The following is a 25,084-nucleotide window of genomic DNA, read 5'->3' on the forward strand; positions in this document are numbered from 1 at the left end:
CTCTTTAAAACATTGGATTGTCTTCAAAGCATGGAACAAAAGCTCGATCGAAACCTGTCGAAACCACCGAGTTAACTCGGTTTTCCAGGTTTTCGAGATGAGTTGAAGGGGGATTTTATAAAATCCCTGGATTCGACCGGGTTTCGATGGTTTCGACCATATTTTGGTGGTTTCAACACATATGCCCATCGAAACTAGGGAAGACTTGGCTCGAAACTTAGACAGACAGGTATTTACGCTAGAAACTGTCAGAAACTAGGACAGATACTTAGTTATGTCTAATATCATTTAAGTAAATGTTTCATTTACTTAAGATATTATTCATAAATAAGCAAATACCTCCTATTTGAATCCAATAAAAATAGTTAAAAAATAAAATTCCAAAAGAAAAAAAAGTCAAACCCCCAGTTCAAAAACAAAAGCTGGATTTTCAACGGTAAGTGCAATTTTCAATTTTCTAATGCTGAGGTTTTTCTCAAATCTAAAAATTCCATAAATGTCAATATGGCAAAACATTGCTAAAAACCGAAAGTGCGGTAAAATATTCATTTGTTTTGATGTTCAAAAATATATTTTCATTCAGAGTGCTTTTGACAGCATTTGCGCACACCAAATTAAGTTTGACCGTTACATAACTCCTTTAATATAAGTCAGATTTAAGCAATCATGGACTTATTAGAAAAACTATTAAAATAAAGCTTTCTAACAAATCCAAGATTGCTTAAATCTCATTTATATTGAAGGAGTTATGTTTCGATCAAACCTTATTTGATACCATATCCAAGAACAATATACAGTATCAAACTTGGATCAAAACCACAAGTAATATTTTTAGTGTTCTCTATGTGAAACTAATGCATGGATTGAATTTAAAATGTCAAAAATAGGCAGCACAACAAGAATCAGGGCAAAAAACCAACTTCTAGGCCTCGAAACCTAGGTTCGAGTTAACCTGGAGAAAGTCTCAAGTTTCGATCGAAATATGATCGAAACCGAGACGAACTCGTTTTCTGACTGATCGAAACCCGAGTTTTAAAACCTTGCTTTAAAGAAAACAACGAATTAATAAAAAAGAGTTGGACTACTTGGGCCATGGGAGGATTCTCTGTTATGGACTTGTCAGTTCATGAGTCAGGACAGTACTATTGCTGGGTTATGGACTTATAAAGTTATAATAGTATTACTGGTTCTTCAGAACACCTGGTCAACACGTCTAAATTGGTTGTGCCATGGACCTGATCATTCAACACCGCCACCCACCACCCTCACTAAATTTGCCGTCATTTTAAACCAATAACCAACGACCCCACCACCACCACCACCACTTCTGAGTCTCCGCTTTGCTGCCGCCCTGGACTATCATATGACTTTATTACTAGTCTCAGTTTCAACATTTCAGACTTTAAACCGGTCAGCCGTGTAGTAGACGACTTGAAATTGTTCCTATCATTAGGTAGGCCACCAACCGCTATTTCTTTTCTTACCCCGTCCCAAAAAAAAAAAAAAAAAAAATTCTGATCCTCTACGGCGGAGCAGCCGAGCGATTATTATGCGGTTTCACACAGGCAGGGGCAAAATGATTGTCCCACCCACTGCCCGGGTAGGGTCCACACTCTGCCTATGTGAGACCACACAATGGTGCTTGTCTGCCCGGCCATAGAAGATCCAAATTGCAAAAACAAAACCTCTATTTGTTTGGGAGGGGAGGGGGAACTCTACCAGGATTTGAGATGCCGAGAACACCTCACAGGCATATAGATGGAATCCACACCATGTGGAACACACATAATAGATTCCATATGTACGCCTGTGAGGCATTCTTGTACAAGAATTGGATCCTGCCTCCTTTACCAGGCTGTGTATCGTACAACGTATAATAATGCCTTTGTATTTATCTTTTTTCTCTCTCCAATAAAATGATATATCTAGCCCTATTATGAGAAGAGAACAATATACTTAAGGAGGCACTCATACGCTATGCACCCGGATAATATGGACAAGACAAAAGTTAATGATGGATTTCTTAACAAGAATCCAATCCTTGTAAGAAGAAGAAGAAGAGTGTGTGGGGTAAAAATGTCAAAAATGGTATGTAAATGAGGAACATACACTACATTAGGTAATTCTGTACACCAAAACTCAGTTTTGTGTAATTTGGATGAGTGAAATAGTAGATGTATAATCTTGTAATTTTTTCTTTAAAAAATAACCATCACAGTATTTCTGATCATTTTCGGGGTTTCAGTAAAATGCGACGGTCATTTCACGTACCCCTTTGCCAAGGTGTAAGGGCGACTTGTACTGCGGCACCTGGTTGCGTTCTCTTTTCAAAAACAAAAAAAAAAAATAGTAAAAATTTAGTTTGAATTTAAAAAGCACGTGTTAATCAGCACAAGTCAATATAAGGGATGAAACTTGGTACTTTGAAGAAGTCTTATCACTCAATTGATCCAAAAAGAAAAATTCCCAGACTATTCATATAACTGGTGACCATATAATCCAATTACATTTTTCTATAGGCCGTGACTCATGTGTCTATTAAAAAACACACATAGGATTTCCATGGATGGAAGCCAAAATCATGAAAATAATGGGCCATGTTTGGCTAATCTAAAATATTAGATATTCTAGCCACAACTAGGTTTGGGATGAAAGGCTAGATTAATGGAAGCTCTGTCTTGAAAGAATTCTATTTATTTTTTCAATAAAAAATGTCAAAAATATTGACTTAAGCAGATATCCTTTAAATCTGTACTCCATTATATAATTTCCTCAAAATCCCAGAAGCTTCTTCTAAACGTGGTATTAGTCAAGGGTGTAAGGGCATGGTTCCGAATTTCGGATCGGTATCGGTTAAGATCGATTTTAATTAATGATCGATCTTGTCCAGATACGGTGGATCATTTCCTAGATCGGTTGGTTTCGACGGATCACCCAAATCCTGGGTTTAGATCGGTTGGTATTGATCAATACTTTCTAATATGGTTTGTAATCTCGGGATCGGATCGATATCAACCGTGATTTTTTGATTTATTTTTAATTTTCAATATTTTTTTTATATTTTTTACCGGAATCAGTTCAAACCGATTCCACTAATATTGGCCAATCTGATCTGAGATTATAACAAATGCTAATCCTAGCTAAAAGGGGAGCCGATCCATTAAAATCCAAATTTTTTTTGCATTTTTTACTGATACTTATCGATTTTGACCGATCCAGATCGATATCAAATCGATTGCACCCTTGACCAATCCTGAGATCGAGTCAGGATTTTGAACCTTGGGTGGGGGTGTTATAATTTTATCACTAAACTTAAAAGTGTTTTGTAGATTTAATGCCATAAGATGTGTCTACCGTAATTACTGCTTAAGGAAAGAAGGAATGGAAGATAGAAGGAAAAAGAGACCACTCAAATCCGGGAGTCCAAACAGGCTTAGAAAATAATCCCAAACTAAGGTCCACGAAAGCATCGTTGATCAAATTTTTGGGAAAAACAAATTATTTCCCACTTGGTTGTAAGTTAATAGAGACAACACATTGATAACCAAGTATGTATAAAATAATAATACATAAAAACAAATCAAGTCAATTATAAAATAACATACTAATTTTAACAGATAAAATCATTTCTAGGTGAAAGGGAAGAACCACGAAACCTAATCCAGGTTAAACTTTCCACTTTAATTAATAATGAGAATATAAGTCTTTTCTCAATAATGCTAGAGTTTAATGAACAAGTCTTCCCTAGTCAATATTAGAGAGAAAAATCATTCTGGGGTAACAAAATATTTCTCACTTTACAAGGTGGATTCACAAGAGTACAATACTCTTACTTCAGTATCTGATTGATAAATACAAAAAAACCATAGTATCTTCCCTTCTTCCTTTGACAAAGAAAATGTCATCATGCCACAATTCAATACGAGGAACACGAGAGAGAGCACATCCTCTTTTCTCTCCACTCAGAGGAGGTGTGAACTGCCTCAACGTGTTATTGCCAAACTAGAAGTAGACATTCGAGAAAGTAACTCTCACATCATTAAAAGTGAGTTATGTCAATCCAATGTAAGACTTCCTCAAGAGGAAGAAACCAAGCAAACTCAATCTCCATACAATTCACGAGGAAGGATCTGCCAAACTTGCCATATCAACATCTATATCTTTATAACATAGACTTTCCACGATAATGTACATCAAACTTCTCACGTTGTAAGAGTATCAACCGCATCTTACCAATCCTACAGTGTGATTCATTTGTCATTACAAGCGGCTTACTTGTTTTATTCTTTTCCATATGCACTGCTAATATTTCGAATGAACAATGGCTCTTGAATGTGGTATGGATCTATCTTTGCACTGGTTAAAGTTTATATCTTCATCATGTTATTATTCCACTTGCATACCTTATACGATCATCGGTCTTTGCTTCTTTAAATCATCCTGCTTCACCTACATGTATTGATATAGTGGAACTGATGGTTGTCATTCCTTGATAGATATTCACATCATCTGAAGTTAAATTAGTGACTCTTAAGGGGGCTGTTTCCCTTGTCCGCGTCATCTATACCAACTATAGGAACACCAGTATCGTCATCATCACTATCTACATTTTCATTGTCTTGTTGTACATCTTCTCCATCATTACGTGACATGGGAGAAGGATCTAAAACAAGATCAATAGGTCATCTGTATAAAAATATTTTGAGGAAGTGTGACAATATTTTCATAATCTGAGAAGATAATAATATCTCCATCTGAGCTAACAGTAACAATGTCTTTCCATCGATCTTCTCTCTCTCTCTCTCTCTCTCTCTCTCTCTCTCTCTCTCTCTCTCTCTCTCTCTCTGTATGTTTTTTGAGCTTTTTACATATCTTTTTCATATGCCCTCCCTTTTTGGAATAGTAACATGTAATCTCTTTCCTTGAGTTGTTTTACTTCTCTCACGATTTTTGTCACTAGTGCTTCTTGTTGTTGAGGTGAGTAAGAATTTTCTTCTTGTTTTTCTTCATTCAACGAACTTAATTTTCTTCTTGTTTTTCTTCATTCAATAAACTTCATGTTACTTGACTCATTATGAACATCACATCTGGCACAGAATTACTAAGAGACACCACCAATGTCTTCCAACTTAATATCCAACACCATCTTCATAAAGGGGAGCTGATTCACAACATTTTGCGTCAAGCAAATGTTTTGAAAATAAGCTTCATATTGTGTATACTTTAGGTTTAGGGAGAGGGTTTCCCACACTTCCAGAAATCTGCACGCTACACCAATTAATGGTTTGAAAAAGGTATCGCCATGTGGATACCACATTCCAAAATAGATGAAATTAAAATTAAAGAACGACATTTATGGGGCCCTCACTTTTTGTGAGAGAGCATGGGAAAAAATTCGCATTCGGACAATGTATATATGGATCTTTTCTCCTTAGGTTTATAAATTTTTTGTCAAGAAAACGTTGTTATCGGTTGTCTTTTTTCATGCAACCCTTCTAGTTTAGCCATGTAGATCCCACATTTCAAAATAGATGAAAATAAAATAAAAAAAAATTACATTTATGGGGCCCTTACTTTTTGTGAGAAAGGATGGAAAAGAATTTGCATACAGACAATGTATGGATCTTTTCCCCTTAGGTTTATAAGCTTTTTTATCAAGAAAACTTTGTTATCGATTGTCTTTTTTCATACAGCCCTTTTAATTTCTTCCATAGTGAATATGCCAACATCTCTGTGGATATGTAATAAAAAAAAAAAAACCAGTGTCATCTGGAATCGTCGGATAAATCTAACAAGTTTTTGGTCCAACACCTTCCATTTAGCAATAAACATTTTATTTTTTTTCGTCATATCACATTATCACCCTCTAAGGGTATATACAAATTCTTGCAGTGCAACAAGCCTTTCATCTTCATTTTCCAAATCTTTCAGAAGTTTTTATTCAAGCTAATCATCCATGTGGTGGTGTTTCCCTCCGTTGTTTGCATTAAAACTTCAAGAACCGCACTAATACTACTTTTTAGAAAAACAAACCATTTCCCACATGTGCAAGTTAATAGAGAATCACAACAATAACCATGTATGCACAAAAAATAACACACAAAAACAAATCAAGTCAACCACAAAAAAACACCCCAATTTTAATATGATTAAGGTGAAAGGAAAAAACCATGGGATTAGTTCAAGTTAAAACCTTCGATTATAATTAATATTGAGAATACAAGTCTTCTCAAAACAATGCTAAAGGTTAACAAGTAAGTCTTTCCTAATCAATCTAGAGGCTAAAAAAATATCAAGGAAAAAAATTCTTCTTGAATAACAAGATAATTCTCACTTTACAAGGTAGATTCACAAGAAAATCATACTCTCAACATCAACACTTGACTGACGGAAAAAAAAAAAAAACCATATTAAATTTCATTTTTTTGCTGGTTCTACTTGTTTTGGCGTAAAATTTTACCTGAAAATTTTCACTTCAAAAAATTTGACATGTAAAACTCTACATGTTGAAAAGTGTTCCTATGCCTTTTTTTTTTATGAAAAATAAAATTGAAAAAAAATTTCAACATATAAAATATTACATTTACGAACTAAAATTTTACGCTGAAACAAACGGAATTAACAGAAAAAACGTCGTCACACGGTCACACCTTAACCCAATACAAAACATAAGAAAGAGAAAACACATTCTCTTCTCTCCACTCACTCACAAAACAAGAAGAGAAAAGACTTTTCACACTCGCAGCAACAAGTTTCACACACATTCCCCACGGCACCGCATACTCTATACGGCCTCTCACCCACCCTCTTTATATCAAAAAAGTTACAAGGAGAGGTGTGAACCGCCTCAACTTGTTATTGCCAAGCCAAAAGTAGTGGTGAGAGACAGTAACTCTCACATCTTTAGAAGTGTGGGTAATGTCATCCAATGTAAGACTATCTCAAGAGCAGGAAACCCAACACAAATCATCTTCTTCCCTTCCCTTCCCTTTGGGATCATAGCATCTAAGTCAGCTATAATCTCCGAATGACTGATGCCCTATTTGGGTGGTTGACTCATGACTAAGTTGGCTTTAATGGCTCACATGCTAGAAGACTAGATAGAATACATGTGTAGGGATGGAACATGTACAGCCAGACCTCAATTACCACCACCACACAACAAGACAGAAATATTGCTCCCACAAGCCAGATAAAACACAGCACACCAGTTCCATATTCTCAATTAAAGAGCATTTCTCAATATGACACACATGCAATGCTATCCATCAAAGAGTATCCCTGAAGCACAGTTTGACAAAGGAAGACAAGAGAAACAGGGAGAGCACAGGGAGGAAATAATGAAAAGTTTCAAGGTATCCTGGGTCCTTTGACTTCACAGGACCGATATAGCATTACAAACTATATATTGGTATATATATATCTGATGCATTCTAACTATTCATCTTCAACTAGAAGAAGGTACCCTCAGGGGGCTGAACCAGTTTCCGGTTGTGGGGTGCCGCCATCTCCTTTTTCAGCTGAGTCAGTATGTCTTCCATTGTGTATTCCCGCTGCCAATTCGCCAGCATTCCAAACTTCTTCGCTTCTACCTACAAATATATCAAAGTCGCATGTTAGAGTACGAAGTATTTTAATTTCAGCTAACACAATGGTCCACATTTTCCCAGCGGCGATGCCTTGCTGGAGCGATAATGGGCATGGGAAGATAAGCCATTATGTCTCCAAGCTTGTATTTGTGTATTATAGGAGCTAATTTTGGTAACCCAGGAGTAGATATGTATGAATACAATGGCAACAATGTAAGAATTTTTTCCCACATTATCAACTGGAAAAAGAATGAAAACTTTACCATTCCAGTCTCATGGTTCACGCAAGTCATGTTGACCCTTGAATGGAAGCGAACACTGGGAGGCCTCTCTGGATAATCTTTGTCACAGAACAGCTTCAACTGGTAAATGCGACCCTCATGCACGGACTGAAATGGAAATGGTAAGTTCACAAGCTCTGTGTATCAGATGGAAGGAAGAACATGGAGACACTTTTTACTTCGCACTACGGTTTCGAACTCAAAAGTTCGGAGTAACCATAAAAAATACTAACCAGAATCAAACTGAGATCATATTGAATTAGTCAACATCTATTACTTTACCTGACAAATGCCAGAGCAGTTAATCAAGATTGGTTAATGTTGGAGTCAAATAGACTCTGGACAACAACCATAATCATGGCTCCCGCACATACAGCAATAATAAAGCAATCCTAAATAAGAATGCCAACTGCAGCAGAACAAGTCATTCAGCACAAAATTGGGAGCTTGGTTGAACAATTGGCCCATGAGGAGATATTAAAGGAATTGGACCCATCTATTATATTGTCTAATGGAGGAAAGACAAAAGATTCAATTAGTTGAAAAACATAAAATGACTTCCATTGAATCCATAAAATTGAACTGACAACCCAGTTCCCATTACAAACTTAATGCAGGGTTTATTTGCTGACATATGATGGATAGTTTCAATCCAAACTGCTGTTAAATATCTACTGGATATTCTAACCCAAAAAAAATATATCTACTGGATAAAGCGGTGCAGATCGGGATCACAGGACTTAGTTATCTTCTCAATTTAATTCTTATGACCGATAGGAATTCAAACAACCTAAGATGTTGGACCTTGAATTCTAATGGTGCAACAAATTTCCTGAGGCATAGGCAATCCAATCCCAAATCTCATACTAAATCCCATTTTAACTTGTTAACTTGTAATCCTAAACAAACAGGAGTCTTCAACTTCCAAGTTCCACCACCCATAGACAATAACAAGAGTTTTAGCTATTCCCAATACCACATAAAGTGCTATCAGTCTGACAGAAAGGCGCCAACTAGCTCTGCAGTAAATTTCAGTACATATTCTTTTCCATCAAATCGGGGGCATACTCTCTTTTTTAGGCAACAGGAAGAGAAATGTATTCATGGAAAGACGAGAAACAACAGTACAGAGGGCGAAACAATGATACAACGGCACTTTATTTTTTGTACTGTAACCTAACCTCTTCAATTAAGTGTCCAACTAGTAAAACATAATTCAATCATGGTCAGACATAACCGAGCTAGCCAACCATTACAGGGCTGTTAGTCAGTCCCAGGTTCTGATGGTGATTGCTAATTTGCACCAAGACTAAAAGAGTATTTCTTCTTCTTGTTCTAGTTTTCAGCTAGCTTTATATTGGTATATCTGATTCCTTGTTGGTCTGTTTAGCCTAAAATTCAATTTATGATCCTTATGATGAGGTTCAATCAGCCAATAAGGCTAAGAAAGCTAATTTTAATACATGGCAAAGGACTAAGGATGTAGAGGATCTAAAAAAGTATAAATTTTCCAAAAATGAAGCTAAGAAGATTTTGAGAAAAGCAAGGGCGAAGAAATATGAAGATCTCTATAACAATTTGAGCACAAAGGGGGAGGGTAACTATCTATAAGATAGCTAAAATGAGGGAAAGGAAGAATAGAGATTTCGACCATGTTAAATGCATCAAAAGTGAAGATGGTAAAATACTAATAGGGATGAGGCCAAAAGGAGAAATGGAAAGATTATTTCTACAGCTTATACAAATGAAGACATTTTGAATAATAGTGCCCTGGAAGGTTGCATTCCCATCATGACACCACGTGTCATAAATATATACGAAAAACTAAGGTGTCTGAAGCAAAAAAAAAAAAACTTTGTATGAAAGTATTACATTTCACTAGGTCCAAGGATCAGCTTTAAGCCCTTATTTGTTTGTGTTTATTATGGATGATTATTTCGCCAGAGACATTCAAGATCAGGTTCCTTGGTGTACACTTTTTGCTGAGCTATTGTTTTGGTAGATGAGACAAAAGCAGGGATTAACGCTAAGTTGGACTTATGGAGATCAACCTTGGAATCAAAAGGTTTTAAGATAAGTAGAACAAAAACGGAGTATATGATGTGCAACTTTAGTTACACGAGGACAGATAATGAGGTGGTGAAAATTGAGGAGAGGGAGATTTCGCAAAGTGATTATTTTAGGATTCTGGACTCAATCATAAATAAAGGAGATACAGAGGATGATGTTTCATACAGAATTAAAATAGGATGGATGAAGTGGAGAGGTGCACCCGGAGTATTGTGTGATTGTCGTATTCCTTATAAACTTAAAAGAAAATTTTTATAGGACAGTCATATGATCAGCTATGAAGTATGGTGCGGAATGTTCGACAGTTGAGAAGTATCATATAGATAAGCTCAGTGTAGCTGAGATGAGGAAGTTGAGATGAATGTATGGCAAAACTATGAAGGATAAAGTAAGGAATGATCAAATTATAGCTGATTTGGGAGTATCTTCAATACATGGTAAGCTATGAGAAAGTCGTTTGAGGTGGCATAGCCATGTTCAACGAAGGCCTTTTGATGCTCCAGTACAGAAGAGTGACTTGACTCAGATTGAAGGTCCTAAAAGAAGCAGGGATGGACCTAAAATGACTCTGGGAGAAGTGGTAAGCAAAGACATGCATAGCTTAGGCCTTGAATCAAGTATGACCTTGAAGAGAGCTGATTGGAGGGTAATGATCCATGTAGCCGACCCCATTTAGTTGGGATAAAGCTGCGGAGTAGTTGTTGTTGTTGTTGTATGATAGTTGTTCTATGATCTAGTCTTAAAATTCCGAGTTTTCCAGTTGCTGGACTGGAAACCTACTTACATAAGGATTATTCAATTGGGCCCTGATATGTTCTCTGAATATCATCAAATTTTCCAGCAAGTAAACCTCCCTAAATGGTCCAATTGACCAGGTATCAGGTCCATCTGATTAGCCCTCTGTTAGTTATTAATTTTCTCCCATAAATCATCTATTCTGGAATTTCTTGTTCTAGTTCAATACTGTCCAATTATTTCTCTATTTTTTTTTTTGGGTGAATAAATAATTCATTACCAAAACCCTGAAAAGGGGAGAGGAGAAAGGGGGGACGATACACGGGAAAGAGGGGGGGACTATACAAACACCCAACCCTACCGGCAAAGAGAGAGAGGTAAGCTCCAGGAGACAACAATATGCATGTTCCTTGGGGAATCAACTACAAAACAAGTGTAACTTGGAGCTGACATAAAAAAAGATGACTTTCCAAATCAAATCTAAGGAACGAGAACTGGAGGTCCACCTACGAAGATTCCGCTCCATCCAAATATGATAAATAGTAGCACCAAACACAAGCTTGCCCACAGAGTCACAAATCGAACTGCCTGAGAAAGACATGTCCATCCAAAGCCACTCCCTGTAAAAGGGTAAAGATCATCAGGGGCAAGGCCAGCAACTAGCAAGGGCTTGTTCCAAATTGAGGCAGCAAAGGGGCAAGAGAAAATTAGGTGGTCAATGTCCTATAGGCCATTCTAGCAAAGGATACAAGAGGGGGAACGGTTAACTATCTGCGGATAAGGAAGGACTGCATGAGAAGGCATTGGGTAAAGGTTCTCCAACAGTGAAACTATGGCGGGGGGGTATGTTCTTTAAACCAAACAAGCTTGCGCCAGGGAACGGTGAGGCCATGGACTTTGACAAAGTCCCAAGCAGAGGAGGAACTAAAGCGGCCAGAAGGGGAGTAGAGCCACAAGACAAAGTCAAGGAGGGGGGAGGGAGGTTCAGATTTGGGCAAGGGCAAAGGGGAAGGAGGGGAGAGCAGGCTAGGAGCCTTGGGAGATAATGTGGAGTGCTTGGGGTTACGAAAAGAGTAGACTACTCTCGCGCTGACAACAGAGAAAAAAACACCCATAGGGTGCCAATGGTCGAGCCAAAGGGAGGTCACAGACCCATCAGTGATCCTAAAGAGAATGGCTCTACGAGCAATGGGCTTAAGGAGGAGGATTTTCCTCCAGACCCAAGAGAAGTCTGAGGGTTGGGGAGCAGTCCACAGAGAATTATCTTTAAGGGGGCAAGAGTAGACCCAATTAACCCAGATGTTATTGTGTTTGGAAACTAGTCTCCAAATAAGCTTGAGGATCCCAGCAATATTGAAATATCTAATCTTGCGCAAGCCAAGGCCACACTCAGCTTTGGGAAGGCAAATGGAAGCCAGCTAAGGGGGTGGAGGAATCTGAAAGTTTCAGTACCTTTCCAAAGGAAGGCGCATATTAGAGATTCAAGGGCTTTGATGGTGGAATGGGGCAGCCCGAAGATATCACACCAATAAATGTAGGAAGATTGGAGAACGGAACTAATCAGCTCTAGTCTTCCCACATATGAGAGAAGCTTGCCTTTCCAAAGCTGAAGCCATTTGCGAATTAGGTCAAGCATAGGGGTGCAGTGGTGAATGGTGAGTTTACAGGGATCAAGGAAAGCCCCATGTACTTAACAAGGAGAGAACCAAGGGAGAAGCCAGTCAGGCCAAGGAGGGTAGCCTTTTTCGCCTCGGAGACTCCAGAGAGGATGAGATGGGATTTAAGAAGGTTGATGCGGAGATGGGAAAGACTCTTAAATAGGTATAAGGAGTCCATGATGGTCGATATGGAGGAGTTGGCCTTGGAGAAAATCATAAGATCATCTGCAAAGGCGAGGTGGGTGAGCTTAAGGGCTTTGCATTTGGGAATGGGGAAAATAAGGAACTGGTCAAGTATTGGATTGGATGAAGCGGGAGAGGACTTCAAGAGCCAAGGAGAAGTGGAAGGGGGAGAGGAGGCATCCTTGGCGAATGCCAACAGAAGGAGTGAAGTAGCCTGCAAGAAAGCCATTCACAAGAACTGAGGAGGGGGGGAAGAGATGCAGGAGCGAATCCAGCAGACAAAAGAAGGGGGGGAAGGACATCTGATGGAGAACATCAAACAGAAAGTCCCAGCGGAGAGAGTTGAAGGCTTTGTGAATGTCAATTTTCAGGAGAGCTGCTGGGGAGTGTGATTTCCTGTCAAAGCCTCGAACAATTTTGGCGCAAAGGAGGACGTTATCAGAAATGTTCCTACCACAAATTAGTTCTTTGTTAGTTCTTGTATTTCTCTGTTTACTGGAGATCCAGTATTGCAAATCAGTATCTAGTTTCTAGGTTGGGTCAGCGCATCAGATTCTGACATCCCGGTAAAGCAGAATCGATTCCAAACCAGTAAAGCCAGCGACAGACCAATCGCAACAGTATCGCATATAGGGACAAACCAGTATTAAGAACAGAAATCTCTAACACTTTTTTTTTATGTTTTACATATGAAAGAAGAAAAATAAAAGGATGTGACCTTAGATTCACCACCAAAGGCCTGTGGAAATGGAATCACCACAGTAGGGGCTGTTTGAAAGCACCACCAACCATGCTCTTGGAATCACCACTGCACCAACAAGGCTGAAGCTAAAACTTACTTCTTTTTTCAATTGTTAGAGGGTCGAAGCCCCTTCTCCTTTATTTATAACTTTATAGAAACTAACAAAATTGGAAACCTTTAGTATGGTATGAGGATCCCTTGCAACTTAAGTTTTCCTTCAAAATAGAAACTATCTAGAACATTACAAAAAACAGAAACTATGCCTGCATTGTGGCATATCTATCCAACCCGACAAATAGAAAGTAATACGCTACAAAGTGAAACCTACAATCCCCATTGTAGCTGAAATATCTTTAATATATAGAATATTCCCCACTAAAATCTCCTGATTCTCCTCTAGATCTTCTTGAGAATACCATCCAAATCTCATCGCTATGATCTGGATCACCAGGTCCATATGCATGCAACAATGCGTACATCTATCTTCTTCATCCTAGACCAAACCTAATCAATGTTATATCCAAAAAATGCTGGTAAACAGAAAACAAATAACCGTAAGCGACAACTTTATTGCTATTAAAAAAAACATGCCACAACCTTATAAACATGACTTATCATTCCTTTCTCTGACTAAATTATTAGAACCAGCAAATATCAGCTCAGTTTGCTCTAGTTTAAGCCCATACATTATTATTGTTTCCATCGTAAATGATCATGTTCCTGTACCCTACATGCCATCAGTCAAACAGGCATGTTCCTCAATCTACTTACTCAAAACCGTAACCTTCAAACTCCAAACTAATATTTAAAAGGTCTTTCTCTCATGATCTAATTATTGAACATCTTGGAAATTGGAAGAACATTGGTAATTGGTGCTATATCTTTAGTTTGCAGTCATACATTCGGTCTTAAGACATTAACCACTCCTATATGGGCCTCGACATATTATATGAGAACGCATAAAATTTAAAGCATAAATGAATTTGTATCATATATGACAGCAAAAAAATAAGTGATAAAGGGGGTTGAGAAGAATGAAGATTTAAGACCAACCCTCCATATCAATGAAAATGCTAATCTGGCACTGAATGTGATGGTTTCACCTAAACGTCCAATCATTGTCAGGTTCCAAGTGCAATGTTCAGACAGGATGGCCTGACTGTCGCTATCAAGCTAGCAAGTCCATATTTTATAAGGTAATATCGATAGTTCATGAAAAGGGAGTAGAAGTATGATAATCAAAGCAGATATTCATCCTGATGACAATTTTGAAATAGCAGAAATATTTCGAGTAAATGTAGTGATATTGCAAAAGCATATGAGACTTACATTGTGAGGACCAATTATAGTACCAGTCCAAGAGCGCATGTAAATATCATCTCCATCGTCCATTCCATAGCTGACGGTACCATCTCCAATACCCTTTTCCCCACGTTCAAGTTCCTCCAGCAATCTGAAGTTTCGGGGAACTGCATAGTAACATTAAGATATGAAACCTTCCCTTTCTATTGGAGAATTGTATGATTGGCCTGAGGGCTTAATAAGGTGTGTGCACTAAGACGCATCCATGCCAAACATCTCCACCACATGCAATGTCCAGAAGTGTCAGTGCCATGCTAGCACCACATACAGTTCCACTGAGCAGCATGGATGCCTCCAGCACACACACACCCCAGTATGCCTGAGGCCTGCACGATAAGATATCTTTCTTATAATGCTTTTCAATCTAAGAAACTTCAAGTGAAACTGCCTTCAACATATCTAAGGCTGAGAAATCAAGTCATTATATAAAAGCTTCAATTATCTCAATCCAAGAGATTCACCACGCTTCTGCATACCCTTGTGTTCTACTTCCAAAGAGGTGCTCAAAGTAATGAAAATGAATCATCCAGTCCACGAGTGGGATAAACCCTCAAATGCATGAAAATGAAATCAGAGAGTTAACCTCAGAAACTAAGTTAGAACTTTGAATTGATCCAACGTAATCAATTCATACTTAATCTTCTCCAGACTTGTTTTAAGTTTTTTTATAAAGATTCAGGATTCAATGCTCCTTTACCCAGCCTATACTTCACAAGATCTGGCCAGCTAGATAATATTAGGGATGGATCATGTAAGTGTTCTATTGAGTTTCATAGTTTCTGTAGAACACGGTGAAGAATGCTTCAGGACTGATCTGATGCAAGGAATCATACACTTTTGATAATTCCAGATGAAAATTACAAGGTTTCACTCACCAAAGAGAAAAGGGGATGGAAAAGGTTGTACAAGTTAAGATACACCATTCGCCAGGATATAGCGTACATTATGAACTATCAAAGGCAAAGGATAAAGGTATCTCAATTGACCGGGAAGCCAGCACATGAAGTTTATTGTCAGAAGCAACTTAAAGCCTGCAAGGATTCAGGCAATTGAGTTGGTGTTACAGAGCTAATTAAATTGAGCCGGCGCCATAGTGAGTAGGCCATTAAAGGGTACAGAGCTAACACATCCTCTCTTAGCAACCCACTGGTAGATGAAAAAACAATTGGTGACATACAGGCTTTGATACTCCTCAGACATAAGCATAGAAAGTGGACTAATAGGGATAAGAAAAATTTAAGAAAGAGTCAACAATGGTGACAGAATGTATCACTAGGTAGTGGTGGTTCAAATTTAAGTTAGCCTACTTCAACAAGCGGGATTGTGAGTATGAGCATACAATAATGATATAATTTACATCCTGAATATACAATTTAAAAAGCAGAGAACGGATTTTTAAAGGGAAAATGTTTTCCATACAGGAACTATATAGAATGTGGGCACCCCAAGCTTTCCCATTGGACTGTTTTAACCAACCCTGACTTCAGATATTTAGAGCACCTCTCAGATAACCCAAAAGTCAATTTCATGGGCCATCTCATTTGTATGAACAATGGGCATCAAAATTTCTAAACTTGCATTTAAGATGTTAAAACTGCAGAAGGCTGATCTAGTAATTGTCAGTTGGAGAAAGGGTACCACATGGCATAGTTATCAAGGCGGCAAAGCGACCAAGGCGTTGGAGAGGGCTCAAAATCAAGGCGGCACCAACAAGACGGACCAAAGCGCCCATGGCAACCAAGGAGCCTGGACGCCTAGGCGACACCTTGATAACTATGCCACATGGATTAGTCATCTGTCAAAGCTCACGTCCAAACTTGATCATGTGGCCCATCATGTTGAAAAAAGGATCTGATACAACATGTCACAAAATTTGGGGACCAATTGATTTGCCACATGGCACATAAAACACTTCCAAGGGTGCCCACACAAAGATACCTTTCAAGGGTGTTTCATGCAAACCTACCTGATGCGGCTGCAGTAGCCTTAGGCTGGTTGGATAAACAAGTATCCAGTTTGGAAGCAGGAAGAAGAAATCCAGGCCTAAGTTAGGCCATCGAATCCAGCAAGGATAGAAGAGTCATTAGGTATTTTTATAATTGTAATTTTTAGATTTTTAAAAGGATCTTTAGTTTTGCTATACATAACTGTTCAGTCATTAAAAAGTAGAGTTTGTGTTGCTTTAGGACCTATTGTGGGCTGGTGTTTTTCCGTTTGGAGTCTGAAAGATAAATTCAGTTTGAGATTCTAATTAGGAATCCTTCTTAGAGCCATATTGGTCCAAAAGTTAGTCTATATAAATCTGCAAACCCCCCCCCCTCCACATGATGGGTAGAGTTCTGTAACAGAAATTTTAGTTTGTCTATGCTGGTGTGTGTACTGTGCATTGGAGCAACTAGTTACTCTCTCTCTCTCTATCTATCTATTTGTTCTGCGTCAGATTTGGATTCTCCTCTAAGGTGTGACATGACCTACTTCTCTTCTATTCTTCTTCTTCCCTTCATTATTTTTTCCCATCTCAGAGCTGCCCCCTGTTTGAGGCTAGTTTTCAGCTGCCTTAATCTAGTCATATCTGATAGAATACTAGTCTGTTTGCTTCCATATTTGGTAGTTAGGTTCCGGTAAACGTTCTCTCTCATATTCTGGCTTTGGTTCTTAATTTAATCATACTGTTTCTAGCTACTAAATAGAACTGCTCTGTTTTCTCATTTTCTTTGCAACTAACCCATGGTACCATCCAAAGCTTCATTAAAACTCTATTTTCTGGTTTGGGTCTGATCAATTCATCAATAGACCTAGGAAATTCTATTGGTAAAGTTATAGCACTAACTTATTATCTTTTAAAAAAAAAAAGAGTATTTTCTCAATTCACCGTCCCTCGCTTCTTTCAAACAGCAGAAATATTTAGTCTTAGAGACAAGGTCTAGGTAGCCAATCCATTTAATCGGGAGAAGGCTGAGTTGAGTAAAGAGAAAGGTCTAGACACTGTCTGGTAATTACCAAAATACTTTTTTTTCCCCTTCTGAATTGTATTAAATTCATGTTTTTGTCAAAATTCTCAATTTTCTTCATTCTTTTAAACCTGATAATGGTCATAAGTGTGGTTCCAGCACTCATGTGCTTCTAGATTAAACTCTTGAACTCTTAACCACTCCACCACCTTTCTAGTGACGAAACCACAAGAGAAAGCTTCTGTCAAAGCAAATGGTGTAGGATTCAAGGTATTCATTGCCAGGTCCGCCACCTGACAATGATGCATCATCAATCTAACAGTTCTATCCCCTCTCTTTTTTTGTAAACAGACATTTTAACAGTTGGATAGAAAGGGAGTTCCTAGGTTGGCCACATGTCAAAATTTGTGGCCTATTTCAACCACATGCCCACCATGTATAGGGTTTTCACCTTGTTTTTTCAATCGTCCATGTTCTAGAAATAGAGTTGACTGTCTCAAACAATATTCAAAGCATTACGCTGACAAGTGACAATATTTCAAGTTGAACTCAAACTCAACCGATGATTGGACATTGCGGACAAGATGTCCATAAAGTCTGGGACCCAACAGATGGCCAAATGACTAATAAAAGAAAAGAGGAGGTAGCCGAAACTGCAGCCAGATCCAAACCCCCATAAAATAATACAGGAAGCAAGTTATAGTGTATATCCAAAATAAATATTTGTGAGTGTAAAATTAAATATAAGACAATACTTTTTGTCTTAATGATAACTCATACAGAATTTTTACTCAAATCGGATATCCAGGACCACATCTGGTGATCTGATTAAAAAGATCTCAACAAAGATCAAAGAGAGTAGATCAATAGGATTTAATAAAATATCGGATAATGTGATTAATACACAAATTTGAATATAAATCCTGGTAGATCTACTCTCAGTTCAAACTTTTGACGGCCCAACTCCAATGAAATACCCAAGTGGTAATGGATTCAATCTAACAACATAGTAAATTTCAGAGTCCCACCCACAAGCAGAATCGTAGGAACTCAAACCAGCAGTAGGAGATCTTAGATACTCCCAAAATAGAACTCAGACAAGTCCTAATTACTACCGAAACTAGGTCTCCTCTATACTTCAAACTCTTAAAGTTTTACTCTAATCCAATGGTTGGATATAAAGATATGGGCAAGTGAATCAAAATAGAAACTATGTTCTAGAATTAGAAACAAAGCTATAACTTCATAACCATGCAACAGAACAGCATCAAACAAAAATCACATTCTCCACTCATCATATAGAACATAATATGTAAGAATTAACTTAAAACTATGGCCAGAATTCACAGTTCATCAACCCAACAGAATAGAAACTAGATAACAGAATTTAGTAACCACCAGTAGTTTCCTATTCACAGTGCAGATCCAGCCCCAACTTGGGTCGAAGGCAGGGTATGAACAACAACTAGGAACCCCAATATCTCAGCACTCCAAGGGCCAGATGTTGAGATAACGGTACGGTACCACAAAGTTGCAGCCAAACAGCCGCAGAAACAGAGAACCGCCAGTAAGTTTATGGCCAACAGAAACTTCAGACCTCAAATGGATATTTACCACCACAGATTATAACCTCAGTCAGCCTTCAAACAATCTCACGACTTACTTGATGTGCAGGAACTGAGTTGAAAGGTTAGAAACAAACCAACAGATGATAGGAACATGGCAAGAGCTTCTCACCAGCCACCACTAGTCTCTCACTAGGGTTTTTCTGCATCTCATAGAAGTTCTTGATTCACACAAGAGGCAAACAGCATAACAGCCATAGAGTTTTTTTATCAAAATCGTTGGGGTAGTATGATCCCCCTCCCCTACTCCTTTATTTATAACTTTGCAACATTACAAGAAAATAGTAATTATTCACGCACAAGCAAGAGAGTTCTAGAGAAAACAAAATAGAAGACTTCTAGACTACTACAAATTAGAAACTAAACTAATTGATCCCGTAAATGACCTAAACCCCTACTATTTGGGCTTATAGAATTGACCCATTACAACAGATAAATTAAAAATACTGAGCCCATGGCCATATAACCCATTGGGCATTCAAAATCAAGCCAACTTGACCAAAGAAAGTGAACCAATCCCAAAACAACAAGCCCATAAAAAAAGATATGGCTTGCCCCCTATGGTGGGATTTAGTCCCACATCGGGTGGGTGTCGTGTGTGTTATTGTTTATTTGCACTCCACGGCTTGAAAGGTTGGTTAACCCTTTTGAGCTGGAGTGTGCGCTTGACCCAAAAAAACAACAACAGCCCCATCACCTCTTCTTGCTGAAAATCTGCATCATCACAAGAAACCAAATCTCTTTTATGGTACTTTAACCACATTACACAGTGAATGCCTGTCACTTCAAATCCATATCATATATGGGTGAATGACTCTATTTCACCTATATCATTAAAAGGAAGTACCCAATGAACGAGGCTCCTGCTGCTGCGGGGTCTGGGGAGGGTCATAATGTACACAGCCTTAACCCCCGCTTCGCGGAGAGGCTGTTGCCTGACTTACCATTTCACATATATCATTGAAATGGAAAATTTAAATCAATATATCATAATCCTTATTTTTTAGATGATCCAAATTTGTGAGTTTTACATATCTAGTTCAGGATTTCAAAAAGATGAGGCCCATAATTAATTTAGGCTCAGTCCCAAGAAAGGAACGGGGCATTTATTTTTGTAGCGACAAGTGAAACATTTGGTACGTATCTTACATTATTTCTATAATTATAACTATACTATTTTGTTTTACCATATTGTTGAACCATCATTCAATAGGTTCTAGATCTTCTTCTACACAATCAAAATGTTTTATGAAGTTATTCAAGTCTTTAAGCTTTTTACGATTTCACTAGCCTCATTACTACGTATATAATATAGGGAAAATTACTCAGACCACTCCTGTAGTTTCCCTAAAATCAAGAAAAACCCAAACTTTGCACACATGACTCATACACCCCTTCAGTTTCATTAAAAACTACAAAATTAACAGTTCGTTAGTAGGAGACTGTTAATGATGACGTCATGGCTCTATTAAATGAGGAATGACAATATGCCATTTACTCATAAGATGTCTTCATCCTCCCCATACCTCATGTATTCTGAGTCATTCATCCTAATCCTTGTCTCCGTGCGATGACTCCGGAAACCAGCGGACACTCCAGACGACCAGCTAACAATCCGGCAACGCTCCCACGACGACTCCGGCAATAGCTTCTCCAATACCTACCTTTAATGGAGCTAACAATCCGTGTTTGGATTTCACAGATTTAATTTCATCTGGGTTCGCTTCATCATTGGAAAATTTATAGGCAAATCGAAGTTATAGATGATTTGGTGTCAGACATGGACTGTGTGGTGTTGACGTTACGGATCGAGATGGAATTTATTGATGTTCGTTGAAATCCGTATTCGCCCGTTGTGCTCATGGCAATAGGCCTTTCTGTGCACATAATTCACTGAGATGCCTTTGATATAGAGCTTGTTGTGTGATCTATTAACTAGTTTTACATGTTTTGGTTTGTTATAAATCGATCTGATTTCTGTAAGTTCTGGACTACTGAAGAATGCTAATTTGATTAGGTTTGTTGTACATATTTGCATGAGTTTTTGCTCTCAATGATTTTCCGTACTTTTGTTACTTATTGAATCATTCACTGGTAGTCTACTGGATCTTGATGGCCTTGCAATTGTTTGTGTTGTGTAGTCTTATTAATGTCCATGCAGTTCATAGGGCAACGCCACAGCAGGGATGGCTGTGCATGATGACTGTAAGCTAAAGTTTTAGGAATTGAAAGCGAAAAGAACTTGCCGCTTCATAGTTTACAAGATAGAGGAGAAGCAAAATCAGGTCGTGGTGGACAAAGTTGGGAGAGCCCATCCAACGCCGCATCAGGGATGGCCGTTATGATGACCGTAAGCTAAAGTTTTTGGAATTGAAGGCGAAAAGAACTTGCCGCTTCATAGTTTACAAGATAGAGGAGAAGCAAAAGCTGGTCGTGGTGGAAAAAGTGGGGGAGCCCATTCAAAGTAATGAGGATTTCATTGCCAGCCTTCCTGCTGATGAGTGCCGATATGCAATCTATAATTTTGACTTTGTGACTTCTGAGAACATCCAGAAAAGCAGGATTTTCTTCATCACCTGGTAATTGTTAATTTTCAAACATTCAGGTCACATTCTGTCTTCTGCTTATTAGCCATCACTATTCTTTTATTTTCTTCGTTTCTTTTCCTTTCTTTTTTCTAGGTGTCCTAATACTTCAAGGGTGAGAAGTAAGAAGATTTATGCAAGTTCCAAGGACAGATTCAAGAGAGAGCTATTCAGGTGGAGTTGCAGGCAACCGATCCTACTAAGATGGGCCTTGCTGTTATTAGAAGCCATGCCAGCCAAGTATGCATAGTAGACCTTGCCATGGAGATTTTCTACATACAGGTGATGACAACCTATTGCCAGAGTCGTCGCCGAAGCGTTGCCGGATTGTTAGCTGGTCATCTGGAGTGTCCGCTGGTTGTTGGAGTCATCGCACGGAGACGGGGATGAGGATGAATGACTCAGACATGAGGTTTGGGGAGGATGAAGACATCTTATGAGTAAATGGCATATTTATCATTTCCTCGTGTAATAGAGCCATGACGTCATCATTTAACAGTTTCCTACTAATGGACTGTTAAGTTAGTAGTTTTTAATGAAACTGAAGGGGTGTACGAGTCATGTGTGGGAAGTTTCGGGTTTTTATCAATTTTAGGCAAACTACAAGGGTGGTATGCTTAATTTTCCCTAAAATATAAGTCAAGATCATATTCCGCCAACTCATTCCATCAGGAACTATATATCAGTGTATCTACGAGTGAAACATTTGAATAGAACATAGGCACCATTACTATAATTAGTATATACCAATGGTTACACTAGTTTGTTTTACCATATTGTTGAACTATCATATTCAATAGGTTCTGAACCTTCGTCTACATTATCGAAGGTTTTATAAATTTATTCATGTCATTTATATTTTTTCAGATTTCCCTTGCCTTATTATTGCATACAAATTTACATTAGGATGCATGAATCATGATCTGCCAATACATAAATGGAAAGCCCAAAATTATATAAAACAAAATCACTCCTTACTACTGCCAATCCATTGAGTATGACCAAACCATCTAACCAGATCACCAAAAGCGTGCAGGTCACTATTATGACCATCATTGCACAATATTTACAATAAAGCAAATGAAGGGCCATAATCGCCAGTGTAATTGTAGGCCAGTTAAAAGGATGTAAAATATAGGTGGTTAGGTCCACCAAGGGATCTCCTTTCTTTGTTTAACCAAGAGCTAGCTGACTGAATTGAAACCGCAGATCATTATTTACAGCTAGAATCTCAATGGGCTTAGAGGGAAACTACCTTACTTAAAATTTGGCAAACTTCACAGTCATGTACTCAAGCATTGAGTAAGGAGGTCGTCAAGGATAAAGGACATATATTCAGTAATCTACATAAGTAATACATCTCTATATGAATAATGAACGGAAATACACGTGCCACTAATCAAGAGAACTTTATTTTCGGAGGTGGTCAAGGATAAAGGACATATATTCAGTAATCTACATAAGTAATACATCTCTATATGAATAATGAACGGAAATACACGTGCCACTAATCAAGAGAACTTTATTTTCTAATTACCATAAACAACTAGAAACAATACATTGAAACACAAGTTTAAAAAAAAATGACAATCTGCTTATGGCAGTCATATTTCACTCAACAACAACAACAACAACTCAGACTTATCCCAATTAAATGGGGTATGCTACATGGATCCTTGCAAAGACAAATATTAATAATAATAGTAAAAAAGAAAAAGAACACAACAACTCAACCATATCCCAACTAAATGGAGTCAGCTACATGGATCCTTGCCCTCCAATCAGCTCTATTCGAGATAATATTTGAAACAAGGCCTAAACTATGCATGTCTTTCCTCACTACTTCTCCTAGGGTCAATTTAGGTCTGCCCCTTGCTCTCTTAATTCCTTCAATCTGCGTCAAATCACTCCTCCGTATTGGTGCATCCCAAGGCCTTCGTTGAACATGGCCATGCCACCTCAAACGACTTTCTTAGAGCTTATCATGAACTCCATAATCCATTCCCAGAAGCATACAAAAAACCACAGAAATATATAGAAAGAGTATAACACACATAGAAAAAAGAATTTCACAATCTGTTTGTGCCAACAGTACTCCACCGGGAATTATAAAGAAAGAATTTCACAATCTGTTTGCGCCAACAGTACTCCACCCAGAATTATAAAGAAATAGTCAAGTTTAAAACTCCATAGTCTATTCTCAGAAACATACAATAAACAAAACACATTATGGAAATCTGTTCACAAGGTAATAGTACAAATCAGAAGTTTTGCAAACTGGTTAAACACAGTAAATTCATTCCTGAAAAGTAAAAAAATATATATATATTTTAGTTCCCGGAAGTCTAAATAGAACAAATAAGATGTAACAAACAGCAATAAAAATACAAGATCTCCTCAGATAAAGATCACCGATCATTTCATGCACATCCCATGGAACTCTTCCAAGGATAAAATAAAATGAAACTTTGTAACTATCAGGAAAAAAAATGAGATTTTGTGATTGATGCAACGGGGTAATAAAGAGTAAGATCACTCTTCCTCAAAAAGAAAATAATGGAATAGAAACGAAATTTATCAAATAAAAGAACATGATAGAAAACCCAGAAGCACAACTGCACAAGAAGACGATTTGCAATACAAGCCGTCTGACCAACATAGAATCATCATCAAGGACCCATTAGCGATTCCTGTATAAGAAAAAGTATGAAGAGTACAAAAACAGAGAAAACTGAAAGCATCCATGATATCGAAGACAATTCCGAAAACCCATATGAATTACAATCTAATATACGAAGAAATCAAGAAAAAATATATATATGATTTCCAATAATCAGAAATGGATTCAATGAGGCACAAACTGTCGAGGTTGGGAGACTTACCAACCACACTCGATCCTCCAGAGCCAATCGTCATCGAGGATAAAGAGTTTTGCTCAGTTGGGTCTATTCAGATCTGGACGAATTCTGGGGTATTAGGAGAGATGAATTGAGAAACTTGGGTGGGAGAAACAGAAGACGACCTCGAAATTAAAGAAGGAATAAAGAAGCAAAAAGAGGTAAATTGCCCTGATGGTGTTTGGGTCAGAAGGAATAAAGTTGGGTTTGGAGTTACCACTCCCCTCAGAGCTTATTGCCCTTTAGAGCCCCCCTTACTGACAACCTCTTGGCCTTGGTCAAAAGATATGATTCAGGCAACCCCAGGTCCATTTGAGGTGGAATCTTCTTTTCAGGGAAAAAGACAGATTCACCCACTGACCATACTTTTTACCTTTTGATACTACCCACAAAATAATTTGACTTT

The 25,084-nt window shown here is 38.1% G+C and overlaps 1 protein-coding gene and 1 pseudogene across 3 annotated transcripts; one reads left to right on the forward strand and one right to left on the reverse strand.

Annotated features, from left to right (window-relative positions):
- Positions 1-7,190: 7,190 nt before the first annotated feature.
- Positions 7,191-24,951, reverse strand: LOC122671298 (ubiquitin-conjugating enzyme E2 variant 1C-like). 3 transcript variants are annotated; one of them, XM_043868427.1, is made up of 4 exons: positions 24,664-24,938; positions 14,588-14,727; positions 7,853-7,978; positions 7,191-7,592 (listed from the first exon to the last, which is right to left on the reverse strand). In XM_043868427.1, exons 1-4 carry the CDS (start codon positions 24,695-24,697, stop codon positions 7,452-7,454), a joined length of 441 nt encoding a protein of 146 aa, XP_043724362.1. In that variant the 5' UTR covers positions 24,698-24,938; the 3' UTR covers positions 7,191-7,451. The 3 variants fall into 3 exon arrangements, with proteins under 3 accessions (XP_043724362.1, XP_043724365.1, XP_043724363.1); XM_043868430.1 differs by lacking the exon at positions 24,664-24,938 and adding an exon at positions 15,318-15,409; XM_043868428.1 differs by lacking the exons at positions 7,191-7,592; positions 7,853-7,978 and adding an exon at positions 14,210-14,345 and having other exon boundaries at positions 14,517-14,727; positions 24,664-24,951.
- Positions 15,511-22,171, forward strand: LOC122671064 (annotated as a pseudogene).
- Positions 24,952-25,084: the final 133 nt, after the last annotated feature.

This window comes from Telopea speciosissima, chromosome 8 (assembly GCF_018873765.1).
Source record: "Telopea speciosissima isolate NSW1024214 ecotype Mountain lineage chromosome 8, Tspe_v1, whole genome shotgun sequence".
NCBI lineage: Eukaryota > Viridiplantae > Streptophyta > Magnoliopsida > Proteales > Proteaceae > Telopea > Telopea speciosissima.

Coding starts and splice junctions, on each gene's coding strand:
- LOC122671298 (XM_043868427.1), bottom strand. CDS start 24,697: ATGACGATTGGCTCTGGAGGATCGAGTGTGGTTG. Junction 14,728..24,663: donor TGGAGGATCGAGTGTGGTTG/GTAAGTCTCCCA, acceptor GTTACTATGCAG/TTCCCCGAAACTTCAGATTG. Junction 7,593..7,852: donor TGAACCATGAGACTGGAATG/GTAAAGTTTTCA, acceptor ATATATTTGTAG/GTAGAAGCGAAGAAGTTTGG.